The sequence below is a fragment of the Schistocerca americana genome, chromosome 4 (assembly GCF_021461395.2).
Source record: "Schistocerca americana isolate TAMUIC-IGC-003095 chromosome 4, iqSchAmer2.1, whole genome shotgun sequence".
Classification (NCBI taxonomy): Eukaryota; Metazoa; Arthropoda; class Insecta; order Orthoptera; family Acrididae; genus Schistocerca; species Schistocerca americana.
Genome location: NC_060122.1, coordinates 821,796,341 through 821,815,068, shown reverse-complemented (window position 1 = coordinate 821,815,068; position 18,728 = coordinate 821,796,341). Strand labels below are relative to the sequence as shown.

At 41.5% G+C, this 18,728-nt stretch overlaps 1 protein-coding gene across 1 annotated transcript in view; it reads right to left on the bottom strand.

Moving 5' to 3' along the window:
• LOC124613014 overlaps nucleotides 1-18,728 on the bottom strand; it is a 252,827-nt gene that overhangs the window by 54,699 nt on the left and 179,400 nt on the right. The window contains exon 9 of the mRNA XM_047141567.1: nucleotides 2,316-2,743. Coding sequence (XP_046997523.1) covers nucleotides 2,316-2,743 — 428 coding nt within the window. The remainder of the gene's footprint in view (nucleotides 1-2,315; nucleotides 2,744-18,728) is intronic.

The window sequence follows — 18,728 nt, the reverse complement described above, 5'->3', positions numbered from 1 at the left end:
GGTGGTTATTTATAATACACTCCTGGAAATGGAAAAAAGAACACATTGACACCGGTGTGTCAGACCCACCATACTTGCTCCGGACACTGCGAGAGGGCTGTACAAGCAATGATCACACGCACGGCACAGCGGACACACCAGGAACCGCGGTGTTGGCCGTGGAATGGCGCTAGCTGCGCAGCATTTGTGCACCGCCGCCGTCAGTGTCAGCCAGTTTGCCGTGGCATACGGAGCTCCATCGCAGTCTTTAACACTGGTAGCATGCCGCGACAGCGTGGACGTGAACCGTATGTGCAGTTGACGGACTTTGAGCGAGGGCGTATAGTGGGCATGCGGGAGGCCGGGTGGACGTACCGCCGAATTGCTCAACACGTGGGGCGTGAGGTCTCCACAGTACATCGATGTTGTCGCCAGTGGTCGGCGGAAGGTGCACGTGCCCGTCGACCAGGGACCGGACCGCAGCGACGCACGGGTGCACGCCAAGACCGTAGGATCCTACGCAGTGCCGTAGGGGACCGCACCGCCACTTCCCAGCAAATTAGGGACACTGTTGCTCCTGGGGTATCGGCGAGGACCATTCGCAACCGTCTCCATGAAGCTGGGCTACGGTCCCGCACACCGTTAGGCCGTCTTCCGCTCACGCCCCAACATCGTGCAGCCCGCCTCCAGTGGTGTCGCGACAGGCGTGAATGGAGGGACGAATGGAGACGTGTCGTCTTCAGCGATGAGAGTCGCTTCTGCCTTGGTGCCAATGATGGTCGTATGCGTGTTTGGCGCCGTGCAGGTGAGCGCCACAATCAGTGCTGCATACGACCGAGGCACACAGGGCCAACACCCGGCATCATGGTGTGGGGAGCGATCTCCTACACTGGCCGTACACCACTGGTGATCGTCGATGGGACACTGAATAGTGCACGGTACATCCAAACCGTCATCGAACCCATCGTTCTACCATTCCTAGACCGGCAAGGGAACTTGCTGTTCCAACAGGACAATGCACGTCCGCATGTATCCCGTGCCACCCAACGTGTTCTAGAAGGTGTAAGTCAACTACCCTGGCCAGCAAGATCTCCTGATCTGTCCCCCATTGAGCATGTTTGGGACTGGATGAAGCGTCGTCTCACGCGGTCTGCACGTCCAGCACGAACGCTGGTCCAACTGAGGCGCCAGGTGGAAATGGCATGGCAAGCCGTTCCACAGGACTACATCCAGCATCTCTACGATCGTCTCCATGGGAGAATAGCAGCCTGCATTGCTGCGAAAGGTGGATATACACTGTACTAGTGCCGACATTGTGCATGCTCTGTTGCCTGTGTCTATGTGCCTGTGGTTCTGTCAGTGTGATCATGTGATGTATCTGACCCCAGGAATGTGTCAATAAAGTTTCCCCTTCCTGGGACAATGAATTCACGGTGTTCTTATTTCAATTTCCAGGAGTGTACAATGGATAGGAAGAACGTCGAGTCTGTGCACACTGAAACTTCGAGTCCTAAGCGCATGTGTGTGAGTTCTGCATGACTACGCTTGCCACACAGGCCATTGTGTCATTAGGCCGGGTGGTGTCAGTCATCTTCGGCAGCTGCTGTAGAGCTGTATGAAGTTAATTCGCCCTTGCTGTCACTCACCGCAGCTGAGTGAACACTATGCCGAATGGGCCCATGCCTGCAGTTCTCAAGTATGCTTTTCCAGTACATTTGCCTCGTGATGACTGGGTGTTGTGTGATGTGCTTAGGTTAATTAGGTTTAAGTAGTTCTAAGTTCTAGGGGACTGATGACCATAGATGTTAAGTCCCATAGTGCTCAGAGCCATTTGAACGAGTACATTTATCTGGAGGCGGTCAGGTGTTGAACTGGGCATCTATGGGCAGAGGTGTGCAGGGTAGACGAAAGGGTAAAGGACAGGGAATGAGTCAACCGGGGCAAAGCCTGTGTGACAGTTCTGCATTGGCTTAGCACACCCGGGTAAGATTGGCCATGTGGTTAGTGCATGCACAGTACGTGCATAATAAAGGTACCAGGGGGGTTGCCTGTATCAACTGCACATGGCTGCAGGCAAGCTGATGGACATTCGGTACCCTGTGGGGCAGCGTTTGAACCACTTATTTGTGAAATCCGTCAAACTGGCCAACCCAGAACGAACACGAATTCTACACAGCGTGGACAGATGCAGTTTTGAATTTGCCAATTGACTGCTTTCAGTTTACCGATGTATCAACTAATCCACATTTGAATAAACAATGCTCAATTGCAGGCTCCTCAAACCTGGAACATGTAAGAGAAGTGTCGTTTCTAACTTCCTGATATGCGTGGCTTACCTTCCTCCTGTGGCACCAGCAGCAGCATGAGCTCCGAGCTGCCGTGCACGAGCCGGTCGTCCTGCTCGCGCGGTCCCTGGCTCGACCCCCGGCGCACCAGCTCCCTCCGCCGCGCCAGCCGGTCGTTCTCATTTTCGTGCTGCACCACCGTCAGCGGCCGCGAGTCGTCGTCTACCCTGCCAGCGGGCACCGCAGCCGCTGGGGCTGCAGCCGCAGCCGCACTGCCCCAGGTACTCACACCTCTGGCCGCTTCCTTCGCTCCGTGGGCTGTCCGCACTGGTTTCACTGGCACAACACTGTCACCGTCTCTGTTGTTCTCGGACTTGGCAGCTCCGCTACCGGTGGCACTGCTTCTGAGAGCATTAGGCTTTTCGGAGCTCACCTTGTTCGTATCAATAGCAGAGGAAGGAGGCTTCTTTACTTCGGACCTGTTCAGTCATCAATATGCAATCTGTAAGATGTGTACAGTAATTTATTACTGTGTTTTGCACCATAAATATGTTGTTCCGTTTTTACACTTAAGAGTGAAGTATTGGTTAGTAGCGTGGTGTTGTGTACTGATTTTAACAGAGTAGTGGTAAAATAATACTACTCTTTCTATATTAAAGGTTATTATTTCGTAAAAACTGACGCCTGATAGACGAGAAAAAGAGAGTAGACACTTACGAATTACTGCAAATGTGGAAATGCGTACAAGCTGCGTTCCATAAGTAATGCGACCAAATTCATAAAATAATCAGTTATTAAATATATTTGTACAAATAATCAAAACTTTTCAAAATAGCACCGTCTTGCGTCGATGCACTTCTGGAGGCGATGTTTCGATGCCTGGAAGGCATCCTGGAATGCCTTTTCCGGAATATCCTTTAGCGCTGATGTAACATGCGCCTGGATGCTTTCAATCGTGTCCCAATGTTTTCCTTTCATGACTCCTTTTAACCGAGGAAACAAAAAAAAGTCAGGAGGAGCCAGGTCAGCACTGTAGGGAGCCTCGGAAACCAATGGGGTCTTGGTCCTGGCCACGAAGTCGTTGACAATGAGGGCGCTGTGACTCGGCGCGTTGTCGTGGTGAACTTTCCACGTGTACCTGATGTCACTTCGGCTGTGCGAGACTCTTCTTTTCAGTCTTTTGAGCACTTCCAAGTAGAAACCTGAGTTCACTGTAGTCCCAGTAGGTACGAATTCATGGTGGACAATGCTTCAGACGTCAAAGAAGACAATGAGCACGGTTTTGATCCTGGACTTGCTCATGCGTGCCTTCTTGGGACGGGGTGACGATGGGGTGTGCCACTCTGAACTCTGCCTTTTTGTCTCAGGATCGTACTCAAAAATCCACGACTCATCACCAGTGATAACTGAGTTTAAATAATGAGGATCATTTTCACAGATTTCCAACATTTCTCGGCACTGAAGCACTCGCATGTGCTTGTGTGTGTCGGTCAACAATTTTGGGACGAGTTTGGCACATACCTTTCTCATGTTCAAATATTTGGTCACAACGCAGAAAACGGTTGTTTTTGACATGTTTAGAGTTTGTGCTATCAATTGAAGGCTCAGCCATCTGTCAGAGTTCAAACAATCACGCACACGCATCACATTTTCATCGACTCGTGCGGTTGATGGCCGTTCACTGCGTGGTTCATCGATGATCTCCTCTCGGCCCTCCATGAACGACTTGTGCCATCGGAAAACTTGTGATTTGGACAAGAAATCAGTCCCAAAGGAATGCTGAAGTAATGGAAACGTTTCGGTGGCGGACTTCCCAAGTTTAACGCAAAATTTGATAGCGTACCATCATTGCTCTACAGAATGATCCATTGTGCCATGTTGCATAAACTCAAAATGGGGTTGACGGAAACGCATGTCCTGACTCTCCGGCAGCTCATGGCCAAATGAGACAAAGAGCGTTTTGAAGCTGACACCCCCCTCCACTTAGCCCGGCCAGTTACAACACGCTGTGGTGTACTGTTGCGTCAGAAAAAAATTGGTCGCATTACTTATGAAAGGCACTCTGTATGTTATACTTGAAAAGTGAAGATGGTCCTAAACTGCAATGCAAGAGCAAGACAGAGATGAGTGTAATCCAATAGAGTGATAATCTGGTGAATGTAGTCAAAATATGCAATAATAAGAGAGAAATGTGTACTAATTTCAGTGAATTGGTGTGATAAAAAGTATACTTCCCTGTTACAATGACACAAAAAATTCACAGGAACTACTGTGATAATAATAGATTATGATTAAGAGATAGTCTGTTGCAGCATCTACGTCATATTGTGATCAGTTTCAAAAAATACACAAATAATAAACCTCAGCTATTATTACTGCACAAAATAAGTTGTTAAACATGTGCTATAAATAAAATGCAAAGTAGTATACCATCACATTGTGCTGACACTAGCTCAAGCCAGAAAATCTGACTCTACCAGTATTGTATGCATGCAAAAAAGGATTGAGTCTAAAATGGTGCACAAATGAACTTTTTGCTCAGTTACGGTACTCATTCAGATATGAAGCTTAAATACAATATGATGATGAAGAATAACCATATTTCAGTAGAAAAGTAAAAAGATTAAAACGTTTGGGGTGAAGCACACAGAAGCTTTTGAACAAGCTATGTAATTCAGTAAAGGAAGTAATAGGACTTAAAATTTTTTTTAAATTGCTGAAAATTCTCCACAAAGATGTTAACTAACTAACTGTATATACAATATGAGTGAATTTAAAATGAAACTAAACATCAGGTAATTATATTGTAACAGAAAATATGTAATAATTTTTATATGCATGCTGTTCTTTTATTGTATATTTATTGTTCATACATCATAATTAAGCATTAATGTAACGTAATATGGTACATTCAGTCAGAACACAGATGTTACATCTGCCTTTTGCTGCATGTAAAATTTTGTGACACATGGGAAAAGAATAACTGAACAATAGACCATTATTTATCAACAATGGGCCACTCTGGTTGGCACACTTTGTTTGTATTCAGGAGGATGGTGTTTCAAATTCCTTTTTGACCATAGAGTTTTAGGTTTTACATGATGTCCTTAAGTGGCTAACCAGTTGGTTCCTTCGCCCCTACCGAGCAAGGTGGCGCAGTGGTTAGACACTGGACTCGCATTCGGGAGGACGACGGTTCAATCCCGCTTCCGGCCATCCTGATTTAGGTTTTCCGTGATTTCCCTAAATCACTCCAGGCAACTGCCGGGATGGTTTCTCTGAAAGGGCATGGCTGACTTCCTTCCCAATCCTTCCCTAATTCGATGAGACCGATGACCACGCTGTCTGGTCTCCTTCCCCAAACAACCAACCAACCTTCGCCCCTGTCCTATCCTAACCACAGATTGTGCTCTGTCCATTATGTCCTTGTTGTTGTTGTGGTCTTCAGTCCTGAGACTGGTTTGATACAGCTCTTCATGCTACTCTATCCTGTGCTAGCTTCTTCATCTCCCAGTACCTACTGCAACCTACATCCTCCTGAATCTGCTTAGTGTGTTCATCTCTTGGTCTCTCTCTACAATTTTTACCCTCTACGCTGCCCTCCAATACTAAACTGGTGATCCCTTGATGCCTCAGAACATGTCCTACAAACCAATCACTTCTTCTAGTCAAGTTGCGCCACAATCTCCTCTTCTCCCCAACTCTATTCAATACCTCCTCATTAGTTATGTGATCTACCATTCCAATCTTCAGCATTTTTCTGTAGCACCACATTTTGAAAGCTTCTATTCTCTTCTTGTCCAAACTATTTGTTGTCCATGTTTCACTTCCATACATGGCTACACTCCATACAAATACTTTCAGAAACGACTTCCTGACACTTAAATCTATACTCGATGTCAACAAATTTCTCTTCTTCAGAAACGCTTTCCATGCCATTGCCAGTCTACATTTTATATCCTCTCTACTTCGGCCATCATCAGTTATTTTGCTCCCCAAATAGCAAAACTGCTCTACTACTTTAAGTCTCTCATTTCCTAATCTAATTCCCTCAGCATCACCCGACTTAATTCGACTTCATTCCATTATCCTCATCTTGCTTTTGTTGATGTTCATCTTATATCCTACTTTGAAGATACTGTCCATTCCGTTCAATTGCTCTTCCAAGTCCTTTGCTGTCTCTGACAGAATTACAATGTCATTGGCGAACCTCAAAGTCTTTATTTCTTCTCCATGGATTTTAATACCTACTCTCAATTTTTCTTTTGTTTCCTTTACTGCTTGCTCAATATACAGATTGAATAACATCGGTGACAGGCTCATTCCCTTCCCAAACACTGCTTCCCTTTCATGTCCCTCGACTCTTATAACTGCTGTCTGGTTTCTGTACAAATTGTAAATAGCCTTTTGCTCCCTGTATTTTATCCCTGCCACCTTCAGAATTTGAAAGAGAGTATTCCAGTCAACATTGTCCAAAGCTTTATCTAAGTCTACAAATGCTAGAAACGTAGGTTTGCCTTTCCTTAATCTTAAGTTAAGTCGTAAGGTCAGTATTGCCTCATGTGTTCCAACATTTCTACGGAATCCAAACTGATCTTCCCCAAGGTCAGCTTCTAACAGGTTTTTCCATTCGTCTGTAAAGAATTTGTTTTAGTATTTTGCAGCTGTGACTTATTAAACTGATAGTTCATAACTTACACATCTGTCAACACCTGCTTTCTTTGGGATTGGAATTATTATATTCTTCTTGAAGTCTGAGGGTATTTCGCCTGTCTCATACATCTTGCTCACCAGATGACAGAGTTTTGTCAGGACTGGCTCTCCCAAGGTTGACAGTAGTTCTAATGGAATGTTGTCTACTCCCAGGGCCTTGTTTTGACTTAGGTCTTTCAGTGCTCTGTCAAACTCTTCGCGCAGTATCATATCTCCTATTTCACCTTCATCTACATCCTCTTCCATTTCCATAATATTGTCCTCAAGAACATTGCCCTTGTATAGACCCTCTATATACTCCTTCCACCTTTCTGCTTTCCTTTCTTTGCTTAGAACTGGGTTTCCATCTCAGCTCTTGATATTCATTCAAGTGGCTCTCTTTTCTCCTAAGGTCTCTTTAATTTTCCTGTAGGCAGTATCTATCTTACCCCTAGTGAGATAAGCCTCTACATCCTTACATTTGTCCTCTAGCCATCCCTGCTTATCCATTTTGCACTTCCTGTCGATCTCATTTTTGAGATGTGTGTATTCCTTTTTGCCTGCTTCATTTACTGCATTTTTATATTTTCTCCTTTCGTTAATTAAATTCAATATTTCTTCTGATACTCAAGGATTTGTATTAGCCCTCGTCTTTTTACCTACTTGATCCCCTGCTGCCATCACTACTTCATCCCTCAAAGCTACCCATTCTTCTTCTACTGTATTTCTTTCCCCCATTCCTGTCAATTGTTCCCTAATGCTCTCCCTGAAACTCTGTACAACCTCTGGTTTAGTCAGTTTAGCCAGGTCCCATCTCCTTAAATTCCCACGTTGCAGTTTCTGCAGTTTTAATCTACAGTTCATAACCAATAGATTGTGGTCAGAGTCCACATATGCCCCTGGAAATGTCTTACAATTTAAAACCTGGTTCGTAAATCTCTGTCTTACCATTATATAATCTATCTGATACCTTTTACTATCTCCAGGGTTCTTCCACGTATACAACCTTCTTTGATGATTCTTAAACCAAGTATTAGCTATGATTAAGTTATGCTCTGTGCAAAATTCTACCAGGCGGCTTCCTCTTTCATTTCTTACGCCCAATCCATATTCACCTACTATGTTTCCTTCTCTCCAGTTTCCTACTATCGAATACCAGTCACCCATGATCATTAAATTTTTGTCTCCCTTCACTATCTGAATAATTTCTTTTATCTCATCATACTTTTCTTCAGTTTCTTCGTCATCTGCAGAGATAGTTGGCACACAAACTTGTACTACTGTAGTAATCATGGGCTTCGTGTCTATCTTGGCCACAATAATGCATTCACTATGCTGTTTGTAGTAGGTTATCTGCACTCCTATTTTTTTATTCATTATTAAACCTACTCCTGCATTACCCCTATTTGATTTTATATTTATAACCCTGTATTCACCTGACCAAAAGTCTTGTTCCTCCTGCCATCAAACTTCACTAATTCCTCCTATATCTAACCTATCCCTTTTTAAATTTTCTAACCTACCTGCCCACTTAAGGGATCTGACATTCAATGCTCCGATCCATAGATCGCCAGTTTTCTTTCTCCTGATAATGACATCCTTTTGAGTATTCCCCATCCAGAGATCCAAATGGGGGACTATTTTACCTCCGGAATATCTTACCCAAGAGGATGCCATCATCATTTAACCATACAGTAAAGCTGCGTGCCCTCAGGAAAAATTACATCTGTAGCTTCCCCTTGCTTTCAGCCGTTCGCAATACCAGCACAGCAAGGCAGTTTTGGTCAGTAAATTACAAGGCCAGATCAGTCAATTAACCAGACTGTTGCCCCTACAGCTACTGAAAAGGCTGCTGCCCCTCTTCAGGAACCACACGTTTGTCTGGCCTCTCAACAGATACCCACCTACGGTACGGCCATCTGTATCGCTGAGGCACACAGGCCTCCCCACCAACAGCAAGGTCCATGGTTCATGGAGGGGGAGGGGGGGGTAATGTTCTCATTGTTGAGAAAATGTCAAACTTGATCTTTCTTTCCATTCCCTTCCTTTCCTTTTCTTTCCTTAAGAGAGAAGTAGAAAACCATAGCAAACTGGTGCAGCAAAGGAAACCCTGAAAATTTAACTTCCACAAACTTTTACTGCTGGTGAGAAGCACTGTGGACTTCACATGGCCCTTTTCTAGGCAAAAGCTGTTTCAGTCTGGTTAACATATTATTTGTTATCATTTATTTACTGAAAAATTTACCTTGAAGAGCTGTATGATGTTTTCTTACACAATTAATAGTAAAAATAATTTATTGTAAAACTCCAAAATCCAATTTCAAGGGTAAAAACTCCAGAATAGTCCATCCCACAAGAAATAAAATTAGACACATTGTGCATTCACTAAAGAACATCCAAACAGCAGAGGAAGACATAATAACTGACAAGATATGAAAGAGCATGAGAAACAAGGTGACTGATAAACTGAGAAAATCTGTGCCATCTGACAAAGTGAGCAACTTCCAAGTGGCTGATTCTCCACACTGATTTACCCCCTTCATAAAAAAGGTGGCAGAATGGACATATACAATACCAAGTCATCATTTGTAACAACTACAAGATTCTTTCAAAAGTGCTTCAGTGTTGGATAGAGAATCAATTTGAGACACAGTTGAGTTAATACCAAGGAGGGGTCAGGAAAGGACTTTTATGTACCAAACAGTCATGAATTTTAGTTGTGTTCTGTCTTATCTGAAATGCAGGAGTAGGTTTTGTAGATTGCAAAAAAAGGTTACTGGTATGGGTCAGTTGAACTGACAGCTCTAACTGAAGTTCAAAAAGCATTTGACTCAGATAACAAAACAAGCTCTACTGTCAGACAGAGTCTTACTGACGTTACCTCTATAATGAAACTGAGGAGATTTCAGATGCTTTAAAAATCAGAACAGGAGTCAGGCAAGGAGACGAATTCTCACCTCTACTTTTCAAATGTGTACCATAGCCCTACTCAAGAAAGTTCCATGCAATTAATGAACAGGAATGAATAACATTGATATTGGCTGTAGAAATATAAATTTGTGGATTGACTGCCTAGCTTTTGTAGATGATATCATAATTCGTCTCTGAAGCACTAAATACCACCAGAGAACAGATCAGTAAATGGAAGACACAAGCAGCAATGACGTGATTATAAATCTCCTTCAAGAAAACGGAATTAATAACAGCATCCAGAGTACTAGAGGTAGAAGAAAGGTAATTCAAATGGATGGAGAGAAATTTAGATACCTAGGAGATTAAATACAGTACAGCACAAATAAAGAAGCTTTTGCATTGGGAATCAGAGAAATGGAAACAACTGATAAAACACCAAACAAATTTTAAAATAAAAAATGCATTTAAACACAACAAAAGAATGACAGTCTCAGAAGAACACATCAAAACAACCAAACCACGAAAACCTGACTTTGAAGTAACCAAAGAAGTTGCCTTAATGACATGTGACAATTTTTATAGTAGACACAATACCAACAAGGTCCTCAATCATCTGTAACTTTGCAGCCCTATAAGTGATTTTCAGAGCTTCACTTGCAGCTACACATTCTGCCTCCATTGAAGAAATAACTACTGTTTTGCACATAAACTTCATGAAACTTGAATAGAAAGCCACTTGCTAATCAACTTGTGCCTCTGTCCCCACCAGGATCAGCATCTCATTATAAGCTTCAGTATTGTAGTCTTCATTCTTCTCAAACTTCATACCATAATGTATCCATCCTCGTTCAACTTGTAAAGATATTTGTTTTGCATCCATCATGCCATATTTCGTTAAAATTTTCTTCACTTCCACAGACTGATGCATTCGAATACACTTGTTACATTTCTCGGGTTATAAGCCTAGAAAGTAATCATACTTTTCTACAGTTGTATGAAGATATTTACCCAGCTGTCCAAGAAATTTAACTGTCATGTTGCCAATCTGTTGTCAACCTAAAACAGCAGTATCAGATTTTCAGAACACAACATACTTGCATCTGAACAGCTCTCCCATAAACTAGATCACTAATGAATTTAACAAGACATTCAGCCAGCATTTTGATGCTTGCTTTAAGCCATACAGCTTCTTAAGCAATTTACATACACATATTGTAGCATCATCAATGACTTCTGGTTGATACATGTAAATTTCCTCCTTCAAAAAAATTCCATCCTTACATCAAATTGCCTTATAGCCCAATCATGTTGCATAGAAAATTTCAATCATCTCTAATCACATTACAGAGCTAAATGTGTCAGCCTAACCTATTTCAAAATGTTGAGTACATCCTTTTGCTACAAATCAGGTCTTATATTTAACAACTTCATTGATGGTTTTTAATTTTGTAGAAAGAAAACATCAATTTTCAGTCACCTTCTTAGTTTTAGTTTTGCAACTGGTCTCCAGATTTTAATTCAGAGAATTCACTTCCTCCTCCATTGCTTTCTTCCTTTCATTAGAATTTTGGGACTGCACTACTTCCTTATAATTATTTGGTGTTTCACAAAGAAGCATCAGTCATGGTTGATGGACTGAATCGTCACAGTATCATGATGGTTTCTTCAAATTTGCCAGCTCATGTCTGTTGTGGCTGCTTTGTCTTAATTTCTTGTTTCTTAGTTGCTCTCACCTTGATCCTCACTGTTATACAAATGGTTGTTCCTTCTTTTGCCACTTATAACTACATATTGGTTCATATAGTCCCAGCAAGCATCCTCTTCAACATCAAAATTTTCATGTTCAGTTTCAAAGTGGTAACCACAATCATCATAAACAACCACACATGCTTTTGAAGATTTAGCATCAAACTTCTTCCATTTTTGCTTGGGAATCCCAGCATAGCATTTCACTTCCAAAGCATACGAGCTTCCTTCTTCAGAAATATCTCAAGTGGGTTTTTACCTTTAATTTTAATGGGGCCAGTTTGATCCAAAATGTATATTGCAACCAAAATTGCCCCATTCCACAATGCTTTTTGTTGGTATCCAGCAAAGCAGGGTGAAGAAAGCGCCATCACACATAGCATCCTATTTTCCTATTCAGCATCTCCATTCTGCTCAGGAGTATATGGTGCAATAATTAAATGTTTCAGCCTAGTTGAGTCAGCAAAATTATACACATTTTAACTACGGAACCCCTTTCTGCCATCAGTACATAGTTCTTCTCTAGTAATTTCAGCTTGACTCTGTCACTTTAATAAAGAGTGGTGACTTTTCTTTAATATAATGTGTTTCCTGGAAACTGGAAAAGTCATCCTTAAAAACAACAAAATATCACTGACACTGCATATCATTTTCTTCCGTTGGTCTGCAAACATCTGTACAAACTAATTCTCCAGGTTTAGTGGGTTTCCGTACTACTTCACTAAAATCCAGCCAACAATATTTACCACCATGCATCCATCACAAAAGCTGCTATCAATTGCTTGGTAATACGGAAGTGTCCGATTCCACCCATCTGCTTTGACCCATGACGTCATCAATATGGCGGAAATGGCTATTCTAAGCATCTATAATATGGCGCCTATGATATCACTACATACACACGGCAACAAACACGAAAATGCATATAAATAAGACAATAACATCTCCGTCCAAAGATACAATCAAACTAACGGGACAACCACGGAGAGGGGGGTGGCGGGGGGGGGGAGGGGGGGGGGGGGGAACCACACGATTCCAAAACACACAAGATGAACAAAAAAAAAAAAAAACAAAAAAAAAAAAAATAATCTATGGGAATCGGACACTTCCCTTGACCTTATAGGTCAACAGCAGCTGACAATACCAAAACACCAACACCTAAAGCAAGAACTATGGGAATTGGAATCAGACATTTCCCTTGACCACAACTGATGGTACCAAAACACCTATACCTACATATAAAAATACGAAAATTTGAATCGGTCATTTCCCTTGATCTATATAGGTCAACTACAACTACTGATATGAAAAAACCAACACCTGCAACTACTAGAAACAAAACCAAAACACCTCAAAAATTAAAAACTCTAACAGCCTTACGTAAATTAAAACACATTAAATACACAAAACATTACAACTCAAGAAAAATAGACCAAAAAAAAAAAAATTACTTACCACCCAAACACACACACACACACACACACACACACACACACACACAGAGAGAGAGAGAGAGAGAGAGAGAGAGAGAGAGAGACAGATGGGGGACGCCATCAAACACAACAAGACGACATCCACACACACAACCAACTCAAACTCCGTGCCATAATGATGTCACACACCACAACACCCTTATGTCATGGGTCATAGGAAATGGGTGGATTCGGACGCTTCCATTGACCCAATTGCTTCTATGCTACAATACTTCAAAAATTTGTGCACACAGCATTTATTTTGATGACTCATTTTCTCATGCCATCTCTGTAAGATACCATCAGTTTCATCAACAACACAAGACTGTTGTGGTGAACAACCTTCACAGCCAAATGATAAAGACCACTTTCACCGTTGGTTGTGGCAACAGCAACTGCAGTATTGTTTTTGAAAAATAACTATGATTTGCCATAAATTTCAATTGCTAGATTTATTCCTTTGCAGATTTCTTAAAAGAAATAAGTTTACATGATCCATCTGGGTGAAATGAAACATCTTCAAAATTTTGCTCAGTCCATTTCTGTCCATTTAATTCCTGTACATCTATTTGACCTGTACCACATGCCACCATTTTTATGACTATCCATCTTCCTTGGAGTTGTAATTGACTCTTATGTAGTGCACCAAACACATTACTTTGTTAAATGATTTGTTGTGCCACTGTCATGCATCTCATCATTAAAACTTTCTTCTTAATTTTTGAAATATCTGTAGGGCTACAGTTTTTTGAAGTCCCAATGATATTATATTTGTTGGCAATGTAGCACAGTCATGTCTACACCAGTACGTTTGTTCATAGGCCCTTTTTGTTATAACTAAAACAAGACAAACCAATTTTTACATTGGTTATAATAGAAGGAAACATTCCACGTAGGAAATATATATCTAAAAACAAAGATGATGTGACTTACCAAATGAAAGTGCTGGCAGGTCAACAGACACACAAACAAACACAAACATACACACAAAATTCAAGCTTTCGCAACAAACTGTTGCCTCATCAGGAAAGAGGGAAGGAGAGGGAAAGACGAAAGGATGTGGGTTTTAAGGGAGAGGGTAAGGAGTCATTCCAATCCCGGGAGCGGAAAGACTTACCTTAGGGGGAAAAAAGGACGGGTACACACTTGCACACACACACACACATATCCATCTGCACATATACAGACACAAGCAGACATTCTCAATGCAGAAACTTCATATTAAGTTCAGTTGCACTTGGTGTTTGTTAACCTTCTTTTTTGACATCATTGCTGTGGCAACACTTCATGATCTGTTGTTCTCAACTCCTAATTTAAACACAATTTTTGTAACTTATTCCATGTTTTCTCTTCAGCAGGTAAATTGTGCCAGTGATCAGCTTGATTACCAAAGAAAGTTTAGTTTCTATATCATCAAATTTGGTTAGATGAACTTGTATATCACCAGATGCTTCCCACAGGATGCATGAAATTTATGTCTAAGCAGTTCACTGTTTTCATGTAAGGGATCACCATAAATCTTACGCAGCTTATCCAAAATTTTTTGCCAGTTCTGGATTCCCTGGCATGAAGTAAAGGCTCAGTGTCAAGTGACAGAATTAGGCATTTCCTTGCCTTTGCATTGGCCTTGGTCCATTTAGCAAGAGAGGTTTCATAATTTTGTGCACTTTCTTTTGGCTTAATCAGCACACAATTCAACTGTCAAAGATTTCATCATACTCTAAAACAGTTTGCATTATAATTCTGCAGGTTTTTCAGTTCCTTTGCCACTGAGTTTTTCAATTTGCCGGCTTTCATCAGTCATTGTCTTGTCTTGTACTCTTCTATAACACTAAGTTCTTGTCAAAATCAGCTACAGTACTATGGCTACACTTCTTCAAAACTTTACCAACTATGCAGATCTACTACCACATTGATAAAACACCAAATGCCATTTTAAAACAAAAGATTTATTTTAAACCATGGAAGTATGACAGTCTCAGATGAGCACATCAAAACATCCAAAGCACAACAAACACAACCATGGACTAACCAAAGAATTTTCTATAATGACAGGTGACAACCTTCAAAGATTATTACTACACATATATATAACAACATTGAAAACACTGAAACTTTCACAGAAATGGAATATCAAACTATAAAAGATATCTACAAGGATAAATTAATACCTAGGAGAGTGGATACAGTACCACACCTTGAAAAAAGAAAAACAGCATCCACTAACATCAAGATATGACACTAGGGCACAGTAATATCATCTGTATGCTTATACACTGTAGAAGGTATTGTCATGCATAGATAAGATCATCATCATCATCTTGGACAGTTTCCAGCCTCTGGCCGGGTCTGTTTGGAACATAAGCCTCTCCATCGTCTTTTGTCTTGCCACCATCTCTCCATCTTCACCTTGGTCCAGTCTTCTCCTTTCTTCTGGACACATTCATCCACTCCTTTCAGCCATCTGTCTCTCGGTCTTACTCTTCATCTCTTTTCTTCCACTTTCATCTCATGTATCCTCCTGGGTATCCTCTTCTCCTCCATTTGCTTAACATGCCCACATCATCTCAGCCTTGATTTGCCTATCTTCTCCTGTAATGGTTCCACCTTCATTAACTCTCTGATCCTTTTACTCCAATACTGTTCCTCAAGAATTTCATCTCTCTAGCTTGTACTTTGCTTTTCTGTCTTCCTTTCATAACCCAGGTTTCGGATGCATATGTCAGGATCGGGACATAGTATGACCAGTATATAACCTTTTTACTGATTTGAGGTACATCCTTGCTCCATATTAGGCTACTGACACTCTTCCAAAATGCTTCTGCTTTTCTCCCCCACTCGTTTATTTCTCTGTCATTTTTTCCATCTTCCTGAATCAGGCTTCCTAGTTACTTGAAACTCTCCACTCTTCTCAATTGTTCCCCACCAATTGTTATTCCAGTCGTTACTCTCTCCTTCGTTCTTGTTGTGATAGTCATTTCACTCTTACTTATACTAAATTTCATCCCATATTCTTGTACTGTTCATTTCTATACATCCAACTGATCTTGTACTTCCCCCTCCTTATTCCCCTGATTCGTCAGATCATCTGCAAACACCATATCTTTCATCTTTCCTTCACCAGTTACTTGTGCTACTGTATTCATTATATCATCCATCGCTACAATGAAGAGCAGTGGTGAACATGCTCTTCCCCGCCTCAAGTCATTCTTCTGTTCAATCCAACCTGATTTCTCTCCTCCCACTTTCACATAGCTCACACTTCCATGGTACATTTCCCTTATCCTCCACATGATCTGTTTTGCTACTCCTCTATTCTCCAGAGCTTTCCACACTTTGCTTCTATGTACACTATCATATGCTTTTTCAGTGTCCAGGAAGATCATTAGTAGATCAATTCCATATTTGTGATGCTGTTCCTGCAGTTGTCTTACAGCAAAAATTAGATCCACTGTGGACATTCCTGTTGTGAAGCCATGTTGCTCTTCTTTCGTTCCTCCTAATTTTTTCCAAATTCATGCTTCCAAAATTTTTTTCAAAAATCTTTGTACAATGACTCATCAGCGTTATCCCCTCATAGTTCTTGCACTCTTTTCTATTTCCCTTTTTAATGATTGGGACAATTATTCCCTTCTTCCAGTCTTCTGGGATCATCTGCTGTCTCCACACAACTTTCATTACTCGATATAGCCATTGTATCCCCACCTCTTCTGCTGCTCTCACCATCTCTACACTTAGCTTATCCAGAACTGGTGACTTCCCTCCATTCATCTTGCCCAATGCCTCTTCCACTTCTCCCCACATAAAGTCTTTTTCCATCTGCTGTTCTTCTTCTTTTTTCTCCTTGGCTTGTTCCTCCTCATCCAGATCTCCATTCGGGTTCAGGAGTTCTTCAAAACACTCCTTCCACATATTGTTGAGTTCCTCCTTATTCTCTACATCTTGGCCACTTTTGTGCATCATTCAGAAAAAATCTGTCATACCATTCTTCCTCTTACTTTTAATCATCCCATATAACACCTTTTTTGAACCTTCACTATCCTCCTCCATCATTCTGGTCCACTGTTCCATCCACTTTCTTCTCTCCTCTGCCATCACTCTTTTTGCTTCTTTCTTTCTTGCTTGATACTCTTCTATTGTCTCTACTGTTCTCTGCTGGAACCATACCCTAAAGGCTCTATTCTTATTCTGTAGTATATCCATTGTTTCATCATTTCACCAGGGTATTTCTTTCTGTCTCTTTTTGTTGCTTGTCCTCCCACATATTGCTGCCACTGCACTTACTGATGTTACCTTGAATCTACCCCATTCCTCTTCTACTGTTTTTTGGTTCATCCTTTGGGATGCTTTCCTTTACTACTTGTAGGTACTGTAGCCTGCTTTCTTCCTCCTTCAGCTTCCATACCCTTACACATCATTCCTGGTTTTCTGTCCCTCTCAGGTTCATTACCAACAAACGTTGGTCACTATCCAAGGCCTCTCATGGTATTACCTTAATGTCAATGATATTCCTATTCATCTCACTACTGTACAGGAAGTAGTCAACTATCGATTTCCTCTTTAAGTCTTGACTGTACCAGGTAACCTTGTTGCTCTCTCTTTCCCTGAACCAAGAATTCCTAACCACCAAACCATTACTTTGAGAGAACCTTCCTCATTTCGGCAGCGCTAGCCCTCTGGTCCAAAGCACACTTTAGCAGCCTCGTCTTTCTTTCTCTTCCAACGTGTGCATTTAAATCCCCCATTACTATCACATTCTTCCTTCCCATCTGCTTCTGCATTTCCTCTTCAAACTCTTGATTCTGCTCAGAAGTCCAAACCACCTGCGGTGCATACACCTGTATTGCCTCTATGGTCGTCCCCTTAAGTGATATTTTGATCTTCATCATCCTATCACTTATTGTCTTCACTTCCTCTTTTAATCCATCTGTTACTACTATTCCCACCCCTCCTCATTTCCACTCCTGTACAGTCAGTAGCCGTTTTTCAGTTCTCTCCTTCCTTCTCCTTTCCATCTCATATCATCTAACCCAAGTAGGTCTAACTTCCTCCTTTCCATCATGTCTACCATCTCCTCCACCTTTCCAGTCAATGTTTGTATATTTAATGTTCCAAAACTTATTCCTGGTTTATAGCCAGTTCATCGTCGATTAAATCCATCCTTTCTGAGGTCCATTCTATTTTTGAAAGCAGAAATCATAATCCAATACTGGCTTGCTGGACCTATCATAGCTTCACCAGAGCCCCATTGGACGTTACTTTTCAGGGTTCCTGTAGGACCTCCACAGCTACTGTAGCGGTCCCGGGGCACAGACAGTTCCCACTGAACCTCACTCCTACAGGCAATTCCCTACTTCGTGCTGTTGTTTATCTCCCATGACTTGGATGAGGGGTTGGACTTGTGGGAGAAATTAGAAATAAGAGCAAGACAGATCTTAAGGAAAATAATATGTCCAGTTGAAGAAAATGTTGACTGTAGGAAGTGACACAAGATGATATTGACACACATATAAAAAAGATCAGACACTATTCTTAGGAAGATATTTGTTTTCTATTGGCACATTGCCTGTATGAGTCCTACAAAGTTGATTAATCATTTCTTCAAATACTTTCTCAACAAAAAAAGCCAAGAATGTGTGGT